The 22,307-nt window shown below is 39.7% G+C and overlaps 1 protein-coding gene across 1 annotated transcript; it reads right to left on the bottom strand.

Annotated features, from left to right (window-relative positions):
* Positions 1–379: 379 nt before the first annotated feature.
* On the bottom strand, positions 380–18,633 carry STK17B (serine/threonine kinase 17b). Its single transcript, XM_080620597.1, has 8 exons — positions 18,546–18,633; positions 16,006–16,161; positions 11,808–12,020; positions 8,368–8,512; positions 8,015–8,141; positions 6,812–6,860; positions 5,286–5,465; positions 380–3,309 (listed from the first exon to the last, which is right to left on the bottom strand). The coding sequence occupies exons 2-8, from the start codon at positions 16,125–16,127 to the stop codon at positions 3,027–3,029; spliced, it is 1,119 nt and encodes a 372-aa protein (XP_080476723.1). The 5' UTR covers positions 16,128–16,161; positions 18,546–18,633; the 3' UTR covers positions 380–3,026.
* Between the last annotated feature and the right edge of the window lie 3,674 nt (positions 18,634–22,307).

Raw genomic sequence — 22,307 nt, 5'->3', positions numbered from 1 at the left:
TCTAACATGCCTCCTTCCTTCAAAGACTTTCTGAGAAGGCAGAAATATCAAGGAGTCTCAAATTACTACTAAACAGAGAAGTTTCATAGATGCCTTAGAACAGAGGAAAAGCAGGCAGTATGCTGGTAAGAACCTGCAATACAGCGAATGTAAATATTCAGACAACTTTTGAACTCAATGCAGCAAACCAAGCATGTGAATACACTATTGCTTTCATTAAAAATAAAGCCCATTTGTGCATTTCTAACCATGAGAAAGCTTTCATTTCGTCAACAAAACACGCCTTTGTAGGAAACGCATTATTCAGGCCACGAAAGGTTACTACCTCTTTTGAGTATAATTCCTTTTCTGAGTCTGTGAAGAAACGAAAACACAGAAGTTCTGAAAAAAAAGACAAAGTTTATTTTTTTTTTTTTGTTATATAAAAAGGTCATGAACTGCACAAAGACGACTTCAGTCATCTTAAAAATGTTATTCATCACTCGTTTACACTTGGTAACTCCCAGTAATATGGCAGGAAGCAAGATGAGCTAACAATTGTCTACAATGTATGTATTTACATTCAATTGAAGTATGCATGAACGATAATACTTTTAAATAAATGCACTGATCCAAAGAAAATCTGATTCAAGGTATATTTTAAGTACAAATAAAGTCTTTAAAACTTCAGTTCCTTGGATAAGACAAATTTTCATTTATTTTAATTTACAGATAAGTTAGCTCCAAAAGTCGTAAGAAATGTAAACATCAGATACCATGATAAAAATCTTAAGAACAACAACTTTGTCATAAAGTGCTGGCATACGTTTTCAGCTTTATTTTCCAGATGTTAAAAATAGAATACCAATCTACAAAGACTTTCACAAGCTTCCCAGTTGCAATTCCAGACCAGTAACGTATTTTAAAATATAACAATTTTATAAACACTTTTATACCTTTACCTGCCACAGCTTTTGATATTTTCTTCCTTAAATGAAATTTAACTTCTCAGTATGTATAAAAGTTTGTATTTTTAATTTACCCAGTTTAAGTTGGACTCCATGCTGGTGGAAAGAACAAAAGGTTGGGTTAAGATTACACTGGGAAAAGCCAAGGCCTTTGAAAAGTAAGGGTATAAGGTACCCGAATACGATTCAGCAACTGCTCCAGCAAAGTCACTTTATATATATTATCAGTATTACTGAAAAGTTACATGAGAAGTAATACAGAGGAGACTCAGTGTGGTTCATTTATACCTAGGCACCTGAGCTTCATATGTGCCGAATATATTCTTTACTTCCTTCCACATGAGATTAAGTCTTGGAAAACTTTTACTTCTTCTGACAAAGTAAGCTGAAATAGTCTTACAAGCCTTACACCTCAGTGAACTTTTCACTTGTCAACATGAGTGTCACCCAAAATAAAGACAACAGTCCTGAATTCCCCCATGCTTTATGGTGATACCTTACCTTGAAATCTCTTTGTAAAAAAACCCTGTTCCTTCCTTGTGTGAAGAAAGGTAAAACACAACCTTTTACCATTCATTATGTTCACCTCAATCCTATGTTGTTCCAGAACCTCAACCTGCCTATTGACAAGCCCACAGGTGCACTTCAGATTGTGATACCTTATTATACAAAACAACCCAAATCCAAATCAAAGACAATTAAGTCTAAGCTCTGAGGAGTGGAAAATCCCAGAAGTATTTTAAAGTGCTGTTTACTTTTAAACTATTTACAAGAGTAAATACATTCCCTACACAAAAAGACTTACAGCCTCAGTGTTACGATTAAGATTTTATCTTGTCAGTATTAGTTTCAGGCTGTTAAGGCATGATTGGTATTTGCTTAAAACTGACATACGCATTATTTCCTCAGAGCCTAGAAACAGGAAGTGAAAAGGATACAATTAAAAACAAAACCAAAAAAACCTCACAAAACACAAGAAAACCGATAAACAAACCAAATTTAAAGGCTTCAAACAATTATTAAGTAGTTTGTCTTTAAACGCTAACACACTGCAGTCCATTTCTTAGAGCAGGCATGAAGCTAAATTATTATGGGTAACAATATGTGACCGAAAGATGCACTGCACTTCTATGTTAGAGGGGCATAATGAAAAGCTTTTAATTGCAGCTTCACTGGCAAAACCAGTTATTTTCAGTTTATTCAGTTGATACTTTTAACTCTTCAAGAGTTGTTTGGGTTTTTTTGCAGTTTTTTTGTTTGTTTGGATGGGGTTTTTGTTTAAGATGAGGAACAGGTCAATATAGGTAGATGATGCTATTTCAGAGATTTTATGAAAGCAAACTTAGTTTATCAAATATTCAGATCAGCATGGGACCTTCATCCTCTCCAAATATAACTTACAGATAAGAAGCAACGGACCACTAGCACAAGGACTGACAATCCACCCATTTTCTATTTACTGCAGAAATCCAACTCATTTTCCTATTGGGAAACACACAGAGTATGCATTATAATTCCTAAGTGGACCAGATCAATAAGGCAGAAACATTTCCTTAAGTACTAATGATCCTAGAGAGAAAGTGGTTTTGCAAATGGCCCCAACAGACATACCGTATTCCCAAAACATGCCAAATTCAGTTCCCATTTAAAGTGATGGGAATGGTTATAAGTAAGCCCAATAAGACAGCTAGATTCAGTTTCCCTGCTTAGACCGATTTCTTAAGGCTAGTCATAAAAGCGTGCATGTATTCAACCACTGTTTGGCAAAGCTCGAGTTTAAACAAACTCATTTTCAGGTTTTAGTTTGTTCACTCTGGCATGATTTTTGGACTAAAACTTGAAAAGTGCAAAAATATTTAATTATATCTTCTTAAAAAAAAATAATTCATTTTACTGGCGCAACCAACCCCAGTTTTTCAGGAGTTAAATCCATTGCCAGCAACGGACAGAAAAGGAAGCACCAGCATAAAAGAATCAAAGTGCATTTCTAGTATGCCAATGCTGCACAAATTGGCAATCTTATATTCGCCACTGGAACAGATTATGCTAAATCCATTTTATAAAAGTCTGTATTACACATTAACATATGAAGTCTGTCATGAAGTCTTGGGGATACTGCAACGAATCATCAAAACGGAAACGTTTGGAGACCATACTGCTGTCCTCTGGAATGTTCTCTTTGTCTTCCTTGTTGCTGCAGGTACCATTACAACTAGATTTTATATTCCACTCTTCAAAGCATTTTGTGGTGTGTCCTGGCATTAGAGAAGAGCAGCAAGTTTCTTCAGGGCTACACAAGAGTATGAACTCCCCTTGCTGCAACCACAGATGAGAAAGACAGGCCTCTGCTGTGGGTCTTTGCCTTTGAAAGAGAAAAGGGTAAAGTTCCTTAAGTTCATTTCAGAAATACTAAAAACATAGTTAAATAGCTCTGACACACGTTAAGAAATCTTACATAGAATTGACACTAAGGAGTTAATATTCCTGATTTTCCACCAGTACCATGGCTATTACAAAACACATTAGACCCCACCACAGTTAATTATTGGCAACATGCATCTAAATTTTAGTTGACGGTCTTCCCTACTGCTGAATGTCAGAACTGATAACTTTTCATCAGAACAAGGCGCAGGTGTTTCTCAGCTGGTATTCATAGTCCCTTGGAATGTTTTCAATACTGTCTATATAAATGTGCCTGAGCTTATGCTTTTGAAGTCCTATGTTTTATACAGACCATTGTAAATAGGTTAATGAATATTCAGTCATTAAGTTTTCAAGGCGGGCCAAATAGCATGGTGTCATCAACACTATCCAACTTTAGCAGTGTTTTACTCTTGCAATTTATGTGGTGTAAGCCCTTCCAAAATGTAGTCACTACCAAACAAAACACAAACTTGTTCCTTTGGATAACTTAGTATAGCACGACTACAGTTTTCATCATGTTCTGCAATTGTTAAGTTCCACAGAACTTGCTAGAAATGCAGCAGAGTCTGCTACTTGTCCGTAACCTTACCAGAACGTGTGAATATTTTCTGGTCAGAGACCTGTAACTTTACAAAGCTGACTATCTCAGGACACGTTTTTCCTCTTAAGATTCAAGAAGGTATAGTCATCAAGAATCAGAATGGGAAGGAAGGTTATTGAGGATATAATGAAGACATCAAGATGCCCAGAAGCAAAAAAGCAAGTAGAGTAGTGACTGTGACAATGTCAAATACCCTGCAGGTCCACACTAATATTTATCAAATCAGGCTCTTCATAATTGCTTCCCTCATGATACTATGGTTCTCAGGAATTATTCTAGATGTTGATAAACCCTCTATATGAGATGCCAAAACAGAAAGGACTCTTCAGATATGAGTTTATATAGAGTCCTTATTTCATCAAAGTAGACACTTCATAGATACCACTGTCCTCTCCCACCAAAGAACCTCTTTCTCAACTAAACAACAGGAACACTCCTGCTTGCCACAGGCTCTCTGAAGCACAGGGACTACTGTCTCACCACAAATGACAATACTTAGCACTATAATTGGTAGTGCCTGACCATGCCTAGTAGAACATGATCAACTGACTCCACTAAATACTATTCCCCAATATATATATATTTTAGGGTGGTGGTTTTTGGTGGTTTGATTTTGGGGGCTCGGGTTGCGGGGGGGTTTTGGCATGTGGCAGTGGGGTTTTTTTGGTTGCTTGCTTTTTACTACATTTGCTGCTGCAACAGCTAAAAAATACCCAAATTTAACACTATGCAGCAAGTTCAGACACGGTTATTGTCTATAAAGTTACATAAGTGTGCCTTACAAACAAAACCTTTGTACTTTCGATCCAGAACATTTTTAAGAGACTGAACATGGCAGAACTATGTATTCCTGAAGAATGTTTGCTCAGTCAGAAGGCTGCCAAAGGTTTTTTTATATAAAACGTATTAAAATAGAAAGATGCATTAAAGATAAGTCAGGAAACAAGAAAGCACAGCATCAAAGAGACTGCATTTTGTCTCTCCAAATTGCACAATTAAAGGTTAAATTATAGCCAAGAATGTGACCTTTCTAGAATATATTTCATCAGATTTGTTAGTATGCTGTCCTTTGCATGAAAATATAAAGAAACTCAAAATACGAAGCTCAAATCACAAGCCTGACTATAAGAAAAGCCAGACAGTGAACCAGAGATAATTTCCATACATTATGGAAAGGCATAAACCTACAGATAATACCAATGCATTGCCTGATCCTATCAGTGGTATTAAGCTCCCAAATTAACATTCACTTTTTCTAGGTGCTCCACGAACATAAAAGATCAGATTCTTGCCCAGGGGGGTTTGTTACTTACTCTGGATTTTTTATGAGGAGTTTTTGAATGAAGTCTTTGGCAGGCTGTGAAACTGATGAAAACATTTCTTCTGAATAATCCACATTAACTTGAGATATATTAAGGTAAGTTTCTTGATTATCAGCTCCAACAAATGGAGATTCTTGCGTCAGCAGCATGTATGAAATTACACCTATGTTCCTGAGACAAAGAAAAACACAATGAATAATCCTACTAGGATACCTAAATAATATACCCTATATATTTATTGTCCTGCAGATCTAGCTTCCTGATGTATGCCACACTCAGAGAATTAGAAACATTATGCGACACCTCAGTTTTCTGTGTTTCAAGGACATACACACACAAGGAAAGCTATGTATGTATCTCAATAAAAGGATTTCTGAAAACTGCTTGCTTTCAATACAACTTTTTCCTCCCATTGAGATTGCTAGGAAAAGGAAATATACTGCTTTTACGCAGCCCACTCTTATGGGCAATTCTGCATGTTTGAACTGCAACAAGATAGACTTTCTAATTCACACGTAAATAAAACCTATCTTGCACTACAATTCTGGATGAAGTAACAATGACTGAGACTTAGTCAATCTTTCTGTATAATTGACATACCAGTTGTGTAGCAACATCCTCATGCTGAAATCTTTTTCCCCAAGAACATGAGCATGAGTCCCACATCATCATGTGATTTATTATAAATCTTAGTTTCTTGATGAGTAATAAAAATGGGTTTGTGATCTGACAGATCAAACCTTAGTCCTCATTAGTGGGGAAACATGCATCCTCAGTTTGTCACTCTGAGTACAGCACCAATAGTTCGGTTGTATGTTTTTCCAAAAATAAGCAAATAAATAAAAAAACCCATTCGCGAACAGATAGAATTGCTGTTATGAACTGAGAATTTCAAAGAGTTAATTTTAGATCACAGCCAACTTTTAAAACTTAATTATTTGATGCTCAAAAATGTTTTAAGGAAAGATCTCAAAGGTAGCTTTACACTAACATAGCTCACGAAATTAACAGGCTACAAAAGTATACTTAATAAAGTTGTGGATCAGTTTAAGACATTTGTCTCATTTTTAATGACACATTCTGCAGATACTGCTCTAAAGGTAAGAGGTAGAAAGTTAAAACACTTATCATTTGTATGGTAAAATTATTTAATGATACAAAAATGGGGAGGGAGGAGTGCCCAAGAGTAGTTGCTACCTGAAACAAGTCATCCAAGAGTAGCTAATGCCCAAAGTATACTATCTAATCAGTTATTGTTCTCTTAGAACAAATACGTAGATTCTGCATGCTTAGAAGCCACTTGTATTCCCTACTAGGTATGCAACAGACCCATATACAGTAATACCTGTAAACCCCAAGTTACATCCTGAGGGCTCCTTCCCCTCCCAACTCGACCTCTTCTGGTCAACCCAACAGAAGTAACCCAGATAGAACTGCAGAGTCTGGATCTGGCTCCAGTCTGGATTGTTAAATGGTCATGACTACCTCAATAAAATGAATTATCATATACAACCTACCACATATCTGTAGCTGTGGTAATGGGATCGTAGTTTAAGATTTCTGGAGCTAGATAAAGAGATGGAGAGAATAAAAACACTTTAATGTATTTATTCAAGTGGCCTTGAATATTCACACACTACATTTCTGGCAGGTATTCTGCCAACCATTATGAATCTAACCATGCAGTTTCAATAATCGAGTTTACTATTTTCAAGCCACAAGGGTGGAAAAATGTTATTTCCATTTGATTAGACACACTGATGCTTAATTGGTTCACGCTAATAGGCACACTTTAGGCATTTTATGGCCTAAAGTCTATTCTGTACATATTCCAAATCCCAAGATATTTTGTAATCAAATGCATGCACATAATGTAGTCTTCTAACTGGTTTTCAAGTGTATAGGCTTTTAAGGGGAATGCATAGATTTCAGCATGCTAATGCTGCAAAGCCAGATGACCAAGCTAATTTTTGGCTCAGTGGCTGTTAGCATACAGAATCAATCACAGAATCACAGAATCGTTAGGGTTGGATAGGACATTAAGATCATCTAGTTCCAAGCCCCCTGCCATGGGCAGGGACACCCCACACTAAACCATGCCACCCAAGGCCTCATCCAACCTGGCCTTGAACACCGCCAGAGATGGAGCATTCACAAATTCCCTGGACAACCCATTCCAGTGCCTCACCACCCTCACAGTAAAGAACTTCTTCCTTATATGCTAGGTAACAAGTTACTGACTACAGATTTAAGTGGTCTTGAAACTGAGCATAGGCAAATCATTAAGGAAATCTGCCCCTCGGAGAGGGCCAAGTGTTACTGGCAATCCTTCCCTTTCCAAGGATTATTTTTATCTCATTAAATCATCATACTGAACAGCATTCCTCGTTCAAAGAACATGTCTTTGTGCATGCTAATGTTAAATTCTTTTGATTAGAGTTGAAACACAACAGCCAAAATTTCCTGTCAATTTAAGGGTCTGCATCACAGCAGCAGCAAATACTATAGCATGAAATTAGAGGTGCACTTGTTGATATAAGTTGGTGGGGTATTTTCTATTGGAAATATTTGTAGGCTACTCTAAGAACAGCTCAGAACATGTTGCCTTGTCCTGTTGTTCTTTCTCCAGTAATGACTGATAAGTAGATAAGCACATTATATGAAGTGTTTCTGCTTTCTCAAAACCACACATCAGAGATTGTGAAGCAACTCTTCCATACCTAAATACTCTGTTGTTCCCATGATCTGCCGCAGTTCACCAGAATTCTCAAGCTTCCGAGACATACCAAAATCTACTATTTTGACATCACCAAGAGGATTGACACTGCTCAGCAAAATATTTTGAGGCTAGAACAGGAAAGATTTAATTCTCAATTAATAAAAACACAAGCTGCAAAACTTGCCAATGTACTAAATGACTTATTAATTTCTATTATGCAATACTTATTACTAAGTTTTAATGAATTAATCAGTAATGTATTTTTTTCTCATCATTTTGTTACGTATTTAACAAATTATCACAATATTAAATAAAATATAAAGCACTAAAATAAAAACCCTGCTGCAGCCTCACCTTTAAATCAAGATGAACAATGTTGTTTTCATGCAAGCAGCGAAGTCCTTCAAGTATCTGTCTTATAAGTCTTACAATATCCCTTTCCCCAATTCTGTCATCCAGATCTGGGACACACAAGTCAAATATTTCTCCTCCAGCAGCACTGAAACACATTCAAAACCACTTACATATTAAGACTGAATTTTCAAGCTTAAGTGAGGAAAAATTATATGCATAGTACCAATGTATATAATATATATTCATTTTCTCAGAAAGGCTGGGATTATTATTACTTTTTTTTTTCCTAAATACACTCAATATAAGCACTTAGGGGGAAAAAAAAAAATCTGATTATGCTTTTCTGAGATAATGCAACGAAACTTTGTGGCAGACAACCTCATAATGCTTTGGCACCCTCAAGCATACTTTCCTGTAAGCGAGTGTGAAGATGCTTCAGGAAGGTGAGTTCTATCATCATTCTGTACCAGAAGGAGCCTCTCTTCAAGTCAAATCTAAAATCTCTTCCATTTGATCAGTTCCATTAATAATTCAAAGCAAGAAAGCCCAGCAGTAGTCTGAATTTGCAAGTAAAAACCTTTATTTTTCATTATGTGGCTGTGGTGTAAATGCACAAACTACAATACAGTGAACAGTCCGAGTTACTGAAGGTTATTTCTGGAGTAAGAAGGAACTGTATACTTGCTACCCTAGGTTCTGCCATTCTGATGGAAGACTAAAAATCAGAGAGGTACCAGGAAGCACATCTAGCATGCTGCTGCTGGTTAAATGTGCAGTTGCCTTGTCAGTTTGTTCTTCCAGAACTCTGGCAGACACAGAATATTCAGAAATACAAGGACTCATCTCCGTCACATTGAAATCTACCATTGCCACACTAACAATAAAGATGAGATTGACAAGCTCCGTGTTTTTACACAGGATCTCAAATATGTCTTCCTCAGAAAAAGGCTGTTGTTTGCTTATAAAACCCCCTACTATTACAGCATACAGGAAGCATGGAAATAACCGTGTTGCATGTGGTTAGTTAGTTATAGTTCTATACTCTGCCACAGTGTCAGCTGTTTCCTCTCATGCTTAGTTTGACATATTTATTCAGCCTGCTCTAACTACCTGGAGATACTCTCAAAGATAAAGAGCCGCCTCAAAACTACCTACCAGTAAGCCTGAATTTTATTGTCCACAAAATGATGAGTGTATAAAAAAGTTAGATAATGGACAACATGAATAAACACAGTCACTAACCTGCTGGAGCTATGCAAGGTATCAGTAATGCCTCTCCTTTAGCCTTCATGACAAAATGTAGATGCTTACAACACTGTTTCCCACAGTATTCTTGTATCCAAGGTACTATGTTACAAACTGGATGGGTGGACACATAGATGACTAAACAGCAAGAACAGCTCGGCTGAATAGGATTTGGGAGTCCTCACAGCCAGCAAGCTGAATGCAGCAAAGGTCAGCAGCACCTTGGGCTGTAATAAGTGCAGCAGAGCCGGCAGACTAAAGCAAGTGACTCTTGCTAGACCACAGCTAGAATGCAATACCCTGGTTTTGGCTCCCCAGTTCAGGGAAGATATTAACAAGCAAATTCAGCATCAACTGAGAAAGCAAATAAAAAGATCACCAGATGACTTGTAGCACACTTCAATACATATCTTCAGAAAAATAACCTAATAGAATCCTACACAATGCAAAATTTTGAACCTGCAGCTCAGGAACAACCCAACAAACACCACCAAGGACCATATGCAAGAGGAGAAACACAGATAGAAGGGGTATACCTATTAACTATTTTATGAGCAAGGAACTCATTTCTTGCAATTCTTTTAAAGGACTGCTTCAGAGTTCTGATAATGAGAACACAAACAAAAATATGGATTCTGCTACAGAAGACATAATTTAAAAGCATAATCAGCCCTTTCCTTATCCCAATAGAACTAGGAACACTTACTGCAAGACTTCTGAACGCTACTATAAAATAGACCGTTAACATCACTGCAGCGTAAGGAAGTTGTTTTACTACGAACCTTTAATAAGCAAGGCAGTTAGCTGAGCTGAAACAGAAGCACGAAAACATTACAGCTTCTATGTGAAGCTAATTCTTGTACTTGTTCTCAGCAAGAAGTTCAAAACTTGTCAGCTGGATTTTACTTCTACATTATTTATTATTTTAGCCTTCTCGGAACAACAAACAGTATGTTAGGGATCATCTAGTTCCAGGAAAAAAGCAAGCTAGATTCTGTGGCAAATCTGAACGAATTTGTCACGGTGCATGTAGACCACCATTAACTTCAAATACTTCATATGAGAAACTTAAATCCTAGAGAGAGACTTCCTGAATAGTTTCACAAACTGCATTTTTGTTCCTTACATTACACACAAAGATTTACACATACAGGAAGTATGATAGATAACTCAAATTCAAATTCAATCCCCCAATTAAACCTCTTTTCAGAGCTAATGACAAGAGACAGGGTCATCTAAACAGATATGGAATTTTGGAGGCAATAGCTCCAAAAGCCAAACACTTTTAAACCAACAAAACCACTACATTTAGAAGGTCAGAACCCACAAAAGAATTGTAACTTTTCAGTCACCAGAAAGCCTCAAGTGGTGACTTGAGGTAAAATTCACAGAACATGGACGTGCTCAGCCCTTATCTTCTCCGAAATCTGTGTATTTAGTATCAATGGCTACTTTTTTGGGGGAGAGAGTAGGGCAGTATGAGTTAAGCTGCATCAAAGCACTGTGCACTTTTTAGATTCAAGAACATCCTCTCTGGCCGGCTTGCATAAAAATCTTTAGGACTAAAAAAATGATTCCACCCTAGAGTTTGTATTCAGGTTTTCTATCAGGTCAGCCTGACTTGAACATTGATCGGAGCTTTATACAAAAACTCAACTAACAGAAGAAAGAATCTGCTCAAATTAAACAGGCGAGTTTTAATCAAAATTACCCACCTGAAGTATTTAAAGGCACAAAAACTATTTCAATTTGAAACAGAATGGAATTGCCTATGAAGGTTGTGCAGGAAGTAAATTACTCTTTTCATTTTTCAAAAGCTTTTTGTAAAAAAACCCTGAAAATCTTTCAATCCATTTTTTAAAGGTTTTGAGTGCAGAACGTTTTGGTCTATTTTTTTTTTAATGCCTTATTCCATATTGTTTGACATAACTCATTAGCTGTGGATGTAACAAAACACATATACACAACCAAAGATTCAAACTAACACCAGTTGATTCAACTCTTACATTTACATGAAAATAAGCTATACCAAAAAAGTCCCCTAATAGCTTATAAAGCATAACATAATGAAATATTAACACAATATTGTGCTGTTGTAATTCTTTCTAGGTGTTCAGGCAACCCATGCAAAAACTAAAGAGTATATTGCCAGATTCGTAACTACAAATGTGCAACATGGATGAAGGCATACTTACTATTCCAACACTAAGATGATTTCATTTGCTGTTTCATAGACTTCATGGAGATTAACTATGCGAGGATTAGATTTCATTAATTCAAGCACAGCAATTTCATGAAGAATCTCTGCTTTGCAGTCTTGACCTCTTCTTCTTTTCTTTAAAAACTTAGCTGCATACTCTTGGCCTGTGGATTTAGCAATACATTTTCTAACCACAGCACATCTTCCTCTACAAAATAAAAGGGAAAACGTTAAGAGATATAAAAAGTATGTAAATTTCCATTAGGAATAAAAAGGCATGACAAATAACTGGAAACCAAGAAAAAAATTAACAGGGGAATGCCATGTTTGGCCTGTTCTTACACTATTCCCTGAACATTCACTTTCAGCCACTGTAGGAGAAAGGATACTAAGCTAGATGAAGCTTTAACAAGACCCAATACAATTCCCTTTATATAGACTAGCTAAGATTAAATCAGAGTATGAGATTATATGGTTATTCTCAATGTAGGATCACTGAGTCCTAGGACAACCCAGGTTAGAAGGGACTTTTTGAGATCTCTAGCAAAACCTCCTGCTTAAAGCATGCATAGCTAGAAGATTCTGCCAGGCTGCTCAGGACTTGCTTCAGATTGGAAATACTGTATGAAAAAACATCTTTATCCACATTATAGTACCTACAGGATACAGTAACAAACTGAGGAAAACCTTCTGAAATGTAGAGGATGAACGCAGAAAATAAAGCATATTTGTATGCTGGGGACAGGGAGAAGGTCTTTAGTGCAGGAACTTTTAAAGAAAATTTACCCTCATGGATCATGCAATACTACTAAAAAAAACCCCAGGCATCTACAAAATGCTTAGAAACATCTTCACAGAAAGACACCAGTACTTAGCATTCTCTTCCTCAATTACAGTTAGACAAAGTGTGCTGCTTTCTTTCCTAGTCAACTGTTTCGGTATGGAAACAAAAATGTATTTTGGCAAAGAAGTGTTTATAAGAGAAAACCACACTCTGCAGTTAAAACACCAAGCTGACCTTTAAAGAAAAAAATAGGGGGAAAAAATGCAGTTTTTTAAGCCAAGTTATAAACTGAAAAAACAATGTTTTATAATCACAAGTTTTGCATTCCCAGAAATGCCTAGTTGCATACTTGCAAAGTGTTTTCAAATGATAAAACATGATTAAAAAAAACCCAGCCCAAAACAAACAGAACTTGAGGAGCTAAAATAAGTTGCATAAAGTTCTAAAAACAGTTCTAAAACTGTGTACAAAGAACAAGATCTACACTTTTGGGCTGTTTTTTTTAAAGGCTTTTCCATGCATATTTTTTTTACCACAGCATAAAAACAAACTTCATGAAGAAGCTCAGTATGAGCCATCTGAGCTGAGCTAATTTCAACTAAATTAGCTCCTTTAGTAGAAAGGACTATGTTGCCCTGCAGGGCTTTGCCTTTCTGGTGCAAAAACACCCCAATGCCGAAAAGGAACATATTATAGAATCATAGAATGGTTAGGGTTGGAAAGGATCTTAAGACCATTAAGTTCCAACCCCCTGCCATAGGCAGGGATGCCTCACTCTAGACCATGTCACCCAAGGCTTTGCCAAATTTAGCCTTGAACACCACCAGGGATGGAGCATTCACAACTTCCTTGGGCAACCCATTCCAGTGCCTCACCACCCTCATAGTAAAGAACTTCTTCTTTATATGCAACCTAAACTTCCCCCATTTTAGCTTAAACCCATTGCCCCTTGTCCTATTGCTATAGTCCCTGAGGAGAAAAAAAAGAAGAGTCATATTTGGCTCTTTTAGAGAAAAATCTGTAGACTTCAGTATGTAATGGAAAAAAGGTATGAGCATCTCATGAAAAATGAGATTTCCATTTGCAAATAACCATGTTAAATACCATTTGTACAAACTGACACTTAATCTAGAAATATATTCAACAAAACAGCTTCTTGCTATCATTTATTTCAGTCTCAGTTACATTATTTGTCCTTTTTTAAAGCACTGAATTTATAAAGTTAACTTCTAAAGTCAGAAGCAAAATTATTTTAAGAGGTGAAAGCTATTTACGGCTTGGTACATGCACACTCTTGATTTTAGCAACTATCTGTAAGCCTGGAAAGGCCAAGTTCCTTCTTAATTGTGAAAAATTGTTAAACCAGCTTATTATTGCAGACCATTTCAAGTTATCGGGCTGAATTTCGCAATATAGCCAAGTTTAAGATACTCCCCCACAGCTCACATTCTTGTTTTAACATCACATCACCCTATCAACCATGAAAGTTTCTCTAAAATTAAAAAGGGGAACTGATTGAGTTTCATGAGAACAGTGAGATCTTCCCTGATAAGTTTCTGGGTATCTTCCTTCTAGCTGCTCTGAGTGTAACAGCTTTAAAGGGTCAGCAGTATCTTCAGATCGATCATGTAAGAATTTCCACTTCCTTGTACTGCACTTGTAGTGTGCCAATTACTAAGATAAAATTATTAGACAAAAATACTGCTTTAGAGTAGTGGAATTTCCCCAGAAATGCAAAATGTCGTATCTGAGGTGCTGCACTAAAGCAAGCAAAGCAGTTTCACTCCTCCTCCTTGCCTGCAAAGTAACTCCTTAACCATCACACACTTTATAGCTCAATTTTATGAGATAAAAAACAATTTCAAGTTGTTTTGATATCCCAAATTAGAAACCACAGAAATTCAGCTACTTCAAAAGAAGCCAAGCCATCCACATACTGGGGACAAAAACTACTTTACCCACTAAACAGAACCTGCCTGCTTTATGAGTCAGTCTTAAATACCAAAGGACCTAAAAGATAAGGGTGTGGGAGGAAGAAATGGGACTTGGGAGGCTTAAGTAGAGAAGAACAAAAGAACCATTTACTAAGTAATATGAAGAGGAAAAAGAAAATTGCAAGTGAAGAGAACAAGCCTGTTAAATCTTTTGGGGAAGCTACAAAGGTGGATTTTACATCACTTAAACCATTGTAAATACTTAAAACATTAAAAAAAAATAAACACAAACATTGTCAGGCCAGGAAGAGTCAAAAGTATGCTTCTGCTTCTTTAGATTTTGGCACTTGTTTTGTTATGCCTGATTTTGCATGTACACAAAGTTTTATAGACTCCGTTTTGGAATCCACACAAAATCAATACTTTTGTTTGCTTTAGACATCTCACAGGTTGCATAATCTGAAAATCCAGCTGTTTGACAATACTGGAGCACAGATGATGGTGCATATAAACTGCTTCTGCAAAGCCCATAACTTAGAACTAGAGCTGACAGAGGGGTAAGAAAATAGGAAAGTTAAGGGCTGCAAGTTGCATTTTTATAGAAGTGCACCAGATAAAGCACATGCTACAGAAAGGCAAACAAGCAAAATCCCAAGAGAGCAATGAAGGCTGAAGAGCTTACAAAATCACATGCAGAGGAGCATCTCTACTGACAAAATGAGTTGCAGGTACCAAAGATTGCTATGTAGCACAGCAAGGCTCAAGAACTGTCAGACTGAGCCATGCCACTTCTGTTCAAGGAGCTTGGAAACACAACCATGGCATTATGTTTGCATGGCTTTGCACCCAATTCAGTGAGTATTTTCAAGGTATGAATTATCCCAGTGACCTCAAAAACACATTGACTCAGATGTCTGAAACTGTACCATAAATACTAAAGGGTTTTTTCCCTTTGGTTTTATTTCCTATTTCACTATTGCAAACATGAGCAAGGGAAATAGGCTGCAAAACCACTCTGAAACAGCAGGTTGTTAGAAACTTAGGCAAACTGCTTGAGGGTGAAAGTGGGAGAGAAAAGGTCTTTGTTTGCTGGACTCCAAAAAAAAAATCAACCTAACAACCAACTCAAAATCCCCATTCTTTTCTTGCAGCATTACCCTATGTTATCTCTTCTTTAGTTTATGTACCTGGAATGCGATTTGTGACTAGACAGGGAAGAAAAGAAACATAATCCCAGATCTACATCCTATGTAAACAGGCTAAATCTGACATGGAAAAGCCTGGCAACTTACATCTCAGAGTATCTTTTCCTGGTCCCTAGAGAACCTGTTGAATAACAGAGAACCTGAAGAAGAGAGGCATACTTCATTCCCCATCTACTACCATAAAAGCTCCCCAGAAAAAGTCTCTCACTGGACAAACAATTCTCTTGCAACAGAAACTCCTCTTACTAAAATAAATAGAATTAATCTCACCTTCCTAGCTCTTTTGATTCAAGCATATAAAAATTGTGGAAATTGTCTGTCTTGATCTGTGTGTGCAGAGACGTGGCTAACAAGCCAGGAAGGCTTTTATTCTCCAACTTTCTCCTTGACATGGTCAGGAACAGGTCTCCCACTTCTACCAGTCACCTGTTGAAGCAAAACAATCCAGTTTTGGGTGTTTCATAATTTCAGCATAGAAAGTATACAGATATTAGAGTTTAGGTCTGTCAGACTAGAATAGCTTTAAGTTTGTTTAGTAGTGACCTGAAAACACCACATTTAACCTCTGTAAAAATAAAACCTGAAAGGAATACTAATCAAGACATGCTAAGAAAATGAATCGATTTATATTTGATTATTCTAACTTTTGAGATGAGTTGGATTTCCCCCCTCCCTGGACCATATAACATATTAGGTATAAGCTTCAGTTCTAGTAAAAATGCTAATAACTATTTAACTATTAATGATATGTACCCTTTTTTTTTTAAGCTTCCTGAAAATAAGTTCTAAATCTCCCTTGGATTCTTGGTAACTACCAGCAATTCCTTTAAGTTCACACTTTTAACTGGTATTGCTAGGGGACTTAACCAAAACTCCTTCCCTTTTGTTCTTTGTAACACCGCAGGAACAGCTAACCAAAGAGGGGAAAAAAAGAGGGTTTCTTTCTTTTTCCAGTGAGAAGATTCACATTCTTATTAAGCTCACTGAGAGCTCATCAAAGCTCCATTTTAACACTAGATTATTTGTCACAAAACAGCATGAATGGACAACATCCTCTTTGCAAATTCAGATCATTTAGAACCAAATGATGTAGTAATCTTGATTAAATTACCTTAATAAACCAGTAGAACAGCACATTATGGAGATACACCCACCCACACTATTTCTACTACTGTTAAAAAAAGTAAGAATACTGGGGTTTGGCATTCACATTTATAGGCCTAAAGCACTGCTTCAGGCAAAATGCATAAGCAAGACAGAGAAGGGTTACTGAAGGATAACCAGAGTCTTAATTAATGGTTTATTTTAAGTTACATAGCAAGTTTACCTTTATTAGCAATGGAAAAGAAGAAAATCACACTGAAGTTACAGTTCAGATACAGTTAACAAGCTTACAGAAATACACTTTCAGTCTTTACTTGACAGAAGTGCAGCATCAGAAACTTCTGGGGGAGCACTCAAACTAGTTATGATTCAAACATAATCCAGCACCCATCAAGCACTGTTCAAATTACCAGTTCTTGGAACACGGACATTCATATTCGAACTATTTGGGATTTAAATCATGATTCATGCTTTAGCAGAAGACCAAAAAGAAGCCAACCCACAAAAACCCCACAGAGTTCAAGAGTATCTTCAAAGTAGCACATGAGAAGCATGAAACAGTTTCTTACAAACAAATATGCATTCCGTTTTCCCCAGTTATATGGTATCTTACCATTTAAGAGACTGATTCAGGTGCCTGAAATTTTACATGACTCTCCTCAGAGCTGCACTCACTAAACAGTTTAACAGTTAAAGTTATCTTGTTACTGCAGTACTTTAGCATAAAGAGATTTATATATATTAGACATCGACCTAATTGATTAAGAGCTTGCTATCATCAAATGTATTATGCAAGATCTCACTTTCAATCATTCTTCTTAAAGAGTGACTATTAAGGAGAATTTCAGTCTTTTGTTGCATTAACTTTGTTTCTCCGGTAAGGCACACCATCTCCTCTTTATAGCTTGGTATCAGCAATAACAGAGGAAAAACACATAGTCATAGCAGGCAGAAAACCACAATCAGGCACATAACCTATTCAAGAGAACTAGATCCAGCTTCAAATCTGATTAGCTATGGAAAATGGCACAAGCTCTAATACATTGACTATTTCCAAAACTGAAAGTGACACCTGCGCTGTAGCACACTGCACCGTGTACTTGAGTAACAAACACCAGAAGCACGGATCTCACTGACATTTGCAAGCTTCCCATTAAAGAGGAAATCTCCCACTGAACTACCTTTAACTGGGCAGAAAGTCACTTCATTCAACTATTTCATAAGTCAAGTCCTTGCTCCAGACTAGGAACACGTTCAGCGAAGGACGTCGGAAGAGCAGCACCAGGGCACGACGCGTCGCTGCAGGGCCCGCACCTCCCCGGGTGTGACGAGCGGCAGGCACCGGGCACCAGCCAACCCGCCGGGGCCGGCGAGCCCTGAGGCAACCTGCGCGGCCGCCCACCGGAGCGGGTCTGAAGGATACGCAGCGCTCCCTCGCCTCCGCCCTGCCCTACTCTGCTACCGCGCAGAGAGCTCTGTGCGGACTGGCCGCGCCCGAGTGCGCTGAAGCCGGGACGGGCCGGCGGCGTCAGGCGGGAGGGTGCCCGCGGTACCCCAACCCTACCCACAGGCATCCCCGCTAGCGCTGTCCGGGCCGAGAGAGCTGGCAGGAGTGGCAGCACGAAGCGCACCACCGGACCCGCCCGTCCGCCCTCACCCGAGGCAGCCGAGGCCGGGAGCCGCAGCGCCGGCTCGGGCACACTCACCTCTCCCCACAGGGCTTCCGGAGGCCCCTCACGGACCAGCAACCGCCGCAACGGCCCCGGCCCGCGCCCCGCCAACCGCCGCACCCGCACAGCCGGCGTTTGAAAAGCGCAGCCCGGGAGATGTGGCTGCCCCGGCCGCGCCCGCCCACCTCGGCCGCAGACAGCCAATCCGCGCCCGCCGGGGCCGGCCTTCTGCACGGCGATTGGTGGAGCGCCCTCCGACAGCGGAGCGCCCCCGCCCGGCTGCCCTCGACCCCTCGAAGGCAGCCGGGGCGGGGCTGCTGCCGGCGGCTGCTGAGGCGGGCGGGGAGCGGCAGGTGCCGGCGCTGCCTCCCCCGGCGCCTTCGTGCGAGCTGAGGGGGCAGCGGCGGCGCGGCCCAGGCGCGGTTCCTCCCGCGGTGCTGGGAGCCTCGGCCTTGCATGACCTCGCTGGGGCAGACCGGCTGCCTCCCGCCTCGCTCCCCAGGGTGCAGGGCCCCGCCGGCCGGTTGCCTGGGAGCCGGTGGGGGACCGTCGGCTGACGGCGCCTCCGGGGCAGCTGTGGCAGAGCCATTTTGTTTCGCCACCTCAGAGAGCGCAGGGTGCAGAGAGCCGCCGGGCTGGGCGAGGTGCAGCGATAGGATCTGCTAGTCCCAGCACTGCAGTGAGGGCTGTCGGTGTGCGCCGCATCCCGGAGAGCACAGGGGGAAGCGCAAGGTGCATGGGGTGCGATGGTGCTGAGGGCAGCTGCACCGCGCCAGCCCCGCGAAGCCTGCAGCGCTTCCTTTCGCTTCTGGTCTGGCGCGGCTGGGGATGTGACAAAGAGCCCACAACCGCAATGACAAACCGTGTGTGCGCTTACCAGCAGTGACTGATGCGGATGGGCTTTTTATGTTAACGTTCATGACGCAGCCTGCAAGGTCCCCAAACGACCGCATTACTGTCTGGGACCAGTTAACACAGATACACCAGCACGCACATTTGCACACGCATGTTCAAACGGGAGCAAACGTACTTTTTGGTGCTATTTTACAAGTACAGAGCCTGGTTTTGACGATTTTCCATGCACATAAGTGGCAACTGGGTGTTCAGAGCCTCTTGCCTTAGGGAGCTGAAGGAAAAATAAGAAAGTTAAAAGACTTTAACTTGTGGTTGCAAAGACCCTTTTTGAGGATATAAAATAGCCTCAAGCATGATTTAGAAATAAGAAAATTAGAAAGAGTTCTAAAATAGCTGCAATTTGTTTGTCAAATTGCTTTCCTTCATGAAGCAATCCAACCAGCTGCCCTAGAAATTTGCAAGCATCCGTTTTATTTGCCATAAAGGCAGTAATAGCAATGTAGTGTAAGAGCTTAAGAGCGACAGATTTAATTTCAGCAGCGCATCATTAGAGTTACTGGGTTAGTTTTGTTTATGCCCTGGCACTGCCAGTGAAATGGGTAATTGCAGCGTGCACGGCGAGTACGGTACCCAAGTCGTGCTGTCACAGCGATGCTTACATTAAGATTACTCAAAGTAGTATAAAGGAAGGTGAGACAGCTTGAGAAAACTGCAAGCAGTCTTTGGAAGACTTTGGAATGGTTACACCGTGCTCCTGGCACAATAAAACTCACCTACTAAGAGCCAGAGCTGATTTTCAAGTGTAACCCCTGCTGGCTTTCCCCTACACCTAGGGTCTTAGCACTCTGAGCTGTGGATGTTTTTGACAAAACATGTCCAAAATCTCTGCTCTCTCCCACAGAGTTCCACCATCTCTGCAGAGTTCCAGCCTGTGCCCTTCTGCATTATAACACCATTTCAAATACAAATACAACGTGTAGAAAAGACTGGCTTTGTTTTAAGGTGTTCTTTGAGCAGTATGAAAAGCAAGCAGCATTCCAAACATACCGAATGATCCACAGGAGTGAAATTAAACGATGACTACAATTAAGATGTTCTAGGTTATTATAACACATGGTGCCAAGAAGTAAATGACAGTGCTTATGTTTGCCTCCTTAGCTGCTTGTGTGTCTTCACCAATTCTTTTCAAGGGCAGGATTTGCTCTACTTTCCCTTTAAGTTTTGAAAGCCAAATAAATAGTAAAAATGCTCGGTGACATGGATGTTTTTGTAGTTGTGGTTATCTGTTTATGTAATGCCATAGAAACATGTATGGCACTTACAGAAGGGTATAATTGACAGGACTCCACCCGGAGGACTTTGGAATTTTACTTAGATACACCACCACAGAGAATGACAAACAAAGGGTGGAGAAGGGGGAATGGTAGGCTGAAGGTCACCACAGTAAAGGATCATGATCTATACTTATTACTAATGCATGCATCTGGTCATTAATTGCTATGTTTTTAATTATCCCACAGGTGTTAGCATCATAATTCCCATTATTAGTAACTTCTTCTCTTGCTTTCCTCAATTACAAAGTCGTTTTTTAACAGTCTTTAGAGGCTTTCGTGAACAGAACTATTTCTTCTTGATCATGATCCATTTGGCAAGGCTGTGGTGTACAGCTCACGTTGATTAGAGCCATAGGTGTTTTAGGAAGCTAACGTTGTTGAAGAAGCTCAGTTCCCTCCAGAAGTGCTGATTTCACTCAAACCTGTCACAGGGTTGATGAAGTGTGGACTGAATAGACAGCAACCTACCCTTCTAAACAGGTAACTACAGCACTCGAGTGGGGGACAAGTGCACGACATTAAGAGCCTTATAGATGGAAGTTGAGAATGTTTGAGCTGCCCACTCCAACTCACTTGTCTTAACTTCTTTGCCAAGACATTGGCTAGCCAAGACCCTGATACACAGGACAAAAAAAGGCCTCAAAAAGCACAAGGCAAAAGAGTAATTCCACCAGTATCTTAAGCCTCTTTGTGACATAGCCATTCCCCAGGGCTGTACATGCTTAAGTAATGCAACAACACATTCAAAACAAGGCCTTACCTGAGCATCTTCAGAGTCCTGCAATTCAAAAGCCACGGGCAAAGATCCATGTCTTCTAAATGTTGCCTCTGCTACTGCAGCCTTCAGGAAGCAAGAGCAAATCTGCCTGCAAAGTGGATGACCGTTGTTGTGCAAAGTACCCACAGCTATTTGCTTGGCAGAAGAGCATGGTGTTGGCACACCGGAACACCACACACAGTAGCAGGCTAGCTGAAAAATGTGCTGATTCAGTGCATTTCAGATCATGGCATAAAGCTGTCTGTCTTAGGGGGGATACTCCAGTACTCCCTGAGTGTTGTTTCTCTCTGTGGGGATAAAATAAGCAACACCCCTGCCTCCCAAAATCACTACCCTATAGAGATTGCCCATACCCCAAACATCTATAGAAGCACTGTTAGCTGAAGCAACCTCTCTGATACCAAATGCCACCCTAAACCGTGACATATTCAAAGCACACAATGACATTTTGCCACAAGCCCCTCAAAGTCAGCATACTGCCTCCTGCCATATCTGCAGTAATCTGTTCTGGCCATGACCGAGTCATTGAATACAGATACCCCCCTCATCCAAAAAGAACTATCACGTTTTATTTAATACAAGTTGCTTAAAAAAAGAAATCTGACTTTTTTCTTTGCCCGTGCCAAGATCTCTGCAGAAATCCCACCACCTTTGTACAGGGAAATAAGAGCAAAAAGCAATCATCAATTCAATGGGCAAAGTCTCTGTATTTCACCCAGTCACTGCTTACCACAACTGCCTCGGTGTCACCCAGCACAAGAGGCATACAGACTTGGAAAAAATGAGTAATTGCTCAATACACGGCGTTAGTTATCAGTGATCTGGATAAAC

The sequence above is a fragment of the Psittacula echo genome (assembly GCF_963264785.1).
Source record: "Psittacula echo genome assembly, chromosome: 6".
NCBI lineage: Eukaryota > Metazoa > Chordata > Aves > Psittaciformes > Psittacidae > Psittacula > Psittacula echo.
The sequence above is the reverse complement of the archived record's forward strand: the minus strand, read 5'-3'. Positions and strand labels throughout refer to the sequence as shown.